Source organism: Dendroctonus ponderosae, unplaced genomic scaffold (genome assembly GCF_020466585.1).
Source record: "Dendroctonus ponderosae isolate FM_Combo_2020 unplaced genomic scaffold, Dpon_F_20191213v2 Dpon_F_20191213_11, whole genome shotgun sequence".
Classification (NCBI taxonomy): Eukaryota; Metazoa; Arthropoda; class Insecta; order Coleoptera; family Curculionidae; genus Dendroctonus; species Dendroctonus ponderosae.
In genome coordinates, this window is record NW_026017213.1 from 1,353,766 (window position 1) to 1,359,105 (window position 5,340).

The 5,340-nt window shown below is 43.2% G+C and overlaps 2 protein-coding genes across 4 annotated transcripts in view; one reads left to right on the forward strand and one right to left on the reverse strand.

Annotated features, from left to right (window-relative positions):
• The first annotated feature begins 1,872 nt into the window (after positions 1 to 1,872).
• Positions 1,873 to 5,340, forward strand: part of LOC109536046 (frizzled-7-B) — a 5,305-nt gene continuing 1,837 nt past the window's right edge. Inside the window, exons 1-5 of one of the 3 annotated variants that reach the window (XM_019902115.2) lie at positions 1,874 to 3,335; positions 3,398 to 3,640; positions 3,697 to 3,804; positions 3,863 to 4,051; positions 4,106 to 4,488. In XM_019902115.2, coding sequence (XP_019757674.2) covers positions 2,189 to 3,335; positions 3,398 to 3,640; positions 3,697 to 3,804; positions 3,863 to 4,041 — 1,677 coding nt within the window. In that variant the 5' untranslated portion in view covers positions 1,874 to 2,188 and the 3' untranslated portion in view covers positions 4,042 to 4,051; positions 4,106 to 4,488. Of the gene's footprint in view, positions 3,336 to 3,397; positions 3,641 to 3,696; positions 3,805 to 3,862; positions 4,489 to 5,340 lie in introns of those variants that run through there. The other 2 variants (XM_048662642.1, XM_019902113.2) reach the window with 2 other exon arrangements.
• On the reverse strand, positions 4,376 to 4,984 carry LOC109536048 (peptidyl-prolyl cis-trans isomerase NIMA-interacting 4). Its single transcript, XM_019902117.2, has 2 exons — positions 4,847 to 4,984; positions 4,376 to 4,796 (listed from the first exon to the last, which is right to left on the reverse strand). The coding sequence occupies exons 1-2, from the start codon at positions 4,914 to 4,916 to the stop codon at positions 4,486 to 4,488; spliced, it is 381 nt and encodes a 126-aa protein (XP_019757676.1). The 5' UTR covers positions 4,917 to 4,984; the 3' UTR covers positions 4,376 to 4,485.

The window sequence follows — 5,340 nt, forward strand, 5'->3', positions numbered from 1 at the left end:
TACATTATAGAGCATGTCTAGCGTTAAACGGAGGTCACATACACAATCAGTGATTTTAATGATTTTGTTTTTATTTAGTTATTTGTTTAGACATTGTCTTTCTATAGGTTTTGTCTCATTTCAGGCTACTTTAGTTTATTGCCATGCAAAATTTTAAAAAGTGATACAGAAAAAACGACTAATACAAATACGTATAAGCAATATAAAGGGTGATTCACAACCATATGAACACGGAACAGGGGCGTGTAGAAAACCTCAAAACAAATCAAGTTTCCATTTCAGTTTTGTTTTCTCAGGCCCACGCTCAACGAGATACAGGTGTTAAAGTTTCAAACAAATGTTGATATTTTCTCTTTAACTCCTACAGTATGAGATATTTTGCTGAAATTTTTAACGTAGGCTAATGTTTAGACCCTTTACCCGTAGGTAAGGCGACTGGTTGTGAAAATCTATAGGGTGTTCTTTTTACCCCCCCCCCCGAACTATTTTGTTATGCGCCACTGACTTCGAGCGAACACATTTTTCAATTTTTTSTTCAATTCAAGAATGTTCTGATCTCTTGCAGTTTTTTCGTATCTGTCTTCGTTTTCGAATTTTTTTAATACATTTTTTGTGTCCTTTTGTTCATATTTTTGTGTGAAAGCTTCAAGTGTTCAAGAAGTTAAAACCGGGATGGCTGACGAGTTAACTTTAAAATGTATAATTTTTTTGCTTTAATTTTATTTACAATAATTGAGGTTGATCGGCTGTAAGCTAATCCAAATAAAAATACACAAAAATGTAACGAATATTTCATTTTATTTTGAAATTAATTTCCTTCACAAAAAAATGTGAGCAAAAGGACGCAAAAAACATATAAGAAAATTCATGGAAAATCACCCAGGAACAGTCCCTACATGGACTTATGTTTGTGCAAATAACTCGAAAACAAAGACGAGATACAAAAAAACTGCAAGAGATAAGAAAATTCTTAAATTGAACAACAAATTCAAAAATTCGTTCGGTCGAAGTCAGTGGCGCACCACAAAAATTTCGGGGGGTGAAAGGGGGTATGCCCGTAGAAACAGGAACGCCCAGTAGATTTCCACCACCAGTCACCTTACAAAATTTTAGCAAAATATCTCATAAACTGTAGAAGCTAATGCAAAAATATTTAAAAAAAATTGAAACTTTAACACCCGGAATCTCTTTAACCATGAGCCTGAGAAAAAAAACTTAAATAATAATAATAATAATAATAATAGAACGTTTTTATTCCTCTTATTAAATGGAGACTCCACTTGATTTGAGGTCTTCTACACGCCCCTGCTCTGTGTCCATAAGGTTGTGAATCACACTGTATATATTTCCGAAATGGGGAAAAAAAATACAATCGACCTTTGTAAAAATACACAGGGTGTTTCATTTAAAAAAAACGACAGCGACATTTGACAAAATGTCAAATTTTGATATTTCTGTGTTTTATATTAATAATAAATTATATAAGACTTAAAAAATTTTAGTAAAATTAAACAACTTTTGTGATGGTCACTCACAATTTTTCTAAAAAAAAACGAAAAAAAATTGAATGGTTTTGGGAAAGCAAATTTCAAGTGTTTGATTTTTAGAGAAAATTATGGTTTATTCAAGATGTTTTCTCATTGAAGCTGCTTAATATAAAATATTCTTTAAGGTGAAACAATAAATTGCTGCAGCTTAAAGCCCGTGTCCCAAGCATCCGTTTATACGATGATTCGAAAGTGTTTCTATTGGTTGGAGATCTGTCAATTCCAACCAATAGAAACACTTTCGTATCGTACCATCGTATAAACGAATGCATGGGACACGGGCTTAAAGCTACAATTAAAATATAAGAATACGCAAGTTGAAAAGAGACGCATACCCCGCAGTAAACCTTTCCTAAGATCGATGTATGCCTCAAAAGCTGTCATGCATCTCTCTTCAGCGCGAAAAAAACGACTATATCACGTCTCACTTTCTCGCTATCGCTCCTAACGAAAAGTCGGAATTCGATTGTTCCCATCACTAGCAGCCGTCTACGTGGGGTAGACAGGGTAGACAGTTGTCACGGTCCACCCTGGCGTTTTGTTTATGTTTGTTTTTGTTCGTGTAATAATGTGTTTGGGGGCATTTGCAAGCCCCAGTGCAGTGTAGTGACCATCCATAGGCTAATCAGTAGCGCGCCGCCATGCTAGCAGGCGCCACCCTGCTGTGGATGCTCCTTAGTGCGGCTAGGGGGGAACGTTACGGCAGCACCCGCGTGAGCGACACTGACGATAGTGTTCCAACGCACGGCAAATGCCAGCCCATCACTGTACCCACCTGCCTCAACATCCCTTACAACCAGACCATAATGCCCAACTTGGTGGGTCACAGCTCGCAAGACGAGGCTGGTCTGGAGATGAACCAGTACATGTCGCTTATTAAGGTGGCCTGTAGCCCCGATATACAGTTTTTTCTGTGTTCAGTGTACGCGCCAGTTTGCACTATCTTGGACCACCCCATTCCTCCCTGTCGCTCGCTGTGCCTTTCTGCGAAAAACGGTTGTGAGCAAATCATGAAAAGATTCGGATACTCCTGGCCGGAGGTTTTGCGCTGCGAAAACTTTCCAGAGACGTCGGACGATCTTTGCGTCGGCGAGGACAAGCAAGTGTCCGTCAACCAGCAGTCTAGTGGGGCTGACAAAAAGAACCGTATTCTGGATCAATTCGAACCGCCGGCCCACGGGAAGAACTTTGGCTTCGTGTGCCCGGAACAGTTCAAGGTGCCTGCCGTGCTGGAGTACAGCTTTAAGGTGGGTGACAAAGTGGAGAAGAACTGCGGCGCTCCCTGCGACCTGATGTTCTTCACTGAACACAAACGCCAGTTCTCCAAGTTGTGGATCGGCATCTGGGCCATACTGTGCTCCATCAGCTGCCTGTTCACCATCTGCACTTTCCTGATCGACACCGATCGCTTTCGCTACCCAGAGCGCCCCATCATTTTCCTGTCGGTCTGTTACTTTATGGTGGCTGGCGCCTACTTGGTGGGCTTTTTAGCGAACGATACAATCGCCTGCCGCGAACCCTTTGCTTCCAAGTACGGCAACGTTACGTTGAGTACCATCACGCAGGGCACCAAGCACGAGTCCTGCACCATCCTCTTCATGGTTCTCTACTTCTTCAGCATGGCGTCCAGCATTTGGTGGGTGATTTTGACGCTCACTTGGTTTCTAGCGGCGGGACTCAAGTGGGGGCATGAAGCCATCGAGGCCAACTCTCAGTACTTCCATTTGGTCGCCTGGGCGATTCCTGGGATCAAAACCATTGCCATTTTGGCTTTGGGAAAAGTTGATGGTAAGTTTCTGGCGGAGCTATAATTGAAGAGTCCTTGCAGGTTTTAAAGCTAAATATTCTAGGCGATGTGTTGAGCGGCGTTTGTTACGTGGGCATCTGGAACGTGGATACTATGCGGATTTTCGTTCTGCTGCCGCTGGTCATCTACCTGATCTTTGGCACGGTGTTTTTGATGAGCGGGTTCGTGTCTCTGTTCCGGATCCGCACTGTAATGAAGCACGAAGGCACCAAAACTGAGAAGCTGGAAAAGCTGATGATCCGCATCGGAATCTTCTCTGTGCTCTACACGCTGCCTGCGCTCATAGGTGAGTGATGTTCAATTGGACTACGCTTGCTAAGTTGACGATCGTGTCCGTTTTAGTGATCGGGTGCCTATTCTACGAAAACTCGTACTATGATGACTGGATGCGCACCTGGTGGACGGACATTTGCCACAACCCAAAGTACTCGGTCCCTTGCCCGATCTCAAGTAAGTCGATCCAAGCACAAATAATTCAGCTTACTAACATCCCATGTGGTTCAATTAGGGACTAAGCCAACCAAACACTACCCGTACTTTGAGGCCTTCATGGTTAAGTACCTGATGACTATGATTGTGGGGATCACGTCCAGTGTGTGGATTTGGTCGGGATTTGGCAAAACCGTGCACAGCTGGCGTGTTTTCTTCAATGGACTGAAACGGCGCCGGGTGGAGGCCTACGTGTGAGCGGCCGCAGGTAACGATAACAAAATCAGTATTTGACTGTGCAATGCAATGGTGCTTGAAACAGGGCGGCAACGTGCCACTGTCTTCCAAACTTGCCCCCTGGATTAATGTCAATTACCGTTTGGGCTGAGTTGACGCACAGAAACGGGGCTCCGCTTTCGCCAGCCTTTTTTTTATAAACCTTTGTACGGCTTTCAAAAGGATTAATTCGTGAAATTATATACTTTCGACGTTTTACTAGGCTTAGTTCTCGGAAATTTCTACTAACGATTGTAAATACTTGTACATAGTGGTTGGCGCCCCTTGACTGACTAGGATTGTTCATATTGGACTCTAAGAAACAAGTATTATATTTAATGTTTTAGACGCCAATAACTTCGAAAGTTCAAAGCAATGCCTTAACGTTTACTGGATGTATGAAAGAGCTAATAAATGCATGAAAGTTCATTTTTTCCCTTCGACCATTATGATGTGGTAGCCGAACTTGGTTTTGATGGGCGGGTCCGTGTAGACGGGGCTGTTCACTGTGGACACTGGCAGAGCGAAGGCGGCGTCCTGAAAAGGCCCCACCATCGAGCCTCGCGTCATCCATCCCAAATCGCCCCCCGAACGCGCCTTGTCCTCACTATAGGCGGCTGCCACTTCAGGAAACTTCTGCCCACTCTTCAGCTTCTCCAATGCCTCCAAACACTTGCCCTGCTTCTCGCACAAGATGTGCCGCACCTTGACTGCGGTGCCCCCTTTTTTCTCTTTGCCTGCAACATCCCCACTTTAGTCACCAATCTAAAGGCCGCTTCCTTTTCACCTTTATCGCTCGATTCATCGCCTTTGGCCCCCTTGCCACCTTTGGATCCCGCCGCCTTTTTGGGGGGCATTTCTTCCACTCAAACAGTGAGGTTATTTATGCTGGCGTGTTGCCAAACATAGATAAAGACGAGTTGCCAAAGTGCGCAGAACGGTTTACGCAGGGTTGCCAGGTCCGAGAATCGAGTTTCGGTAGATAAGCTCGACACTTTTCGGTAGACTCATTTTTCTTTCATTATTAAGGGCTCCAGCACACATAGAGCTGGTTGGGTGGTCCAAAACCTCACCACAAAAAAGGGCTCCAAAAAATCGCGCGTTTTTTGCATACTAAAATTCTCAATACTAAAATAAACATGAGTCAGTAAAGATGAAATTGTACTCGTTTTTAGCTTATTTCTCAACTAAATTTTCATTAGATTAACCTGTGAAAATATCCGTTCAACTTGGCTGATGAGTGATGTAGAATAAGCAGGTTACAAATAAAATTGGTTAAAA

Coding starts and splice junctions, on each gene's coding strand:
- LOC109536048 (XM_019902117.2), bottom strand. CDS start 4,916: ATGCCCCCCAAAAAGGCGGCGGGATCCAAAGGTGGCAAGGGGGCCAAA. Junction 4,797..4,846: donor CGATGAATCGAGCGATAAAG/GTGAAAAGGAAG, acceptor GGGATGTTGCAG/GCAAAGAGAAAAAAGGGGGC.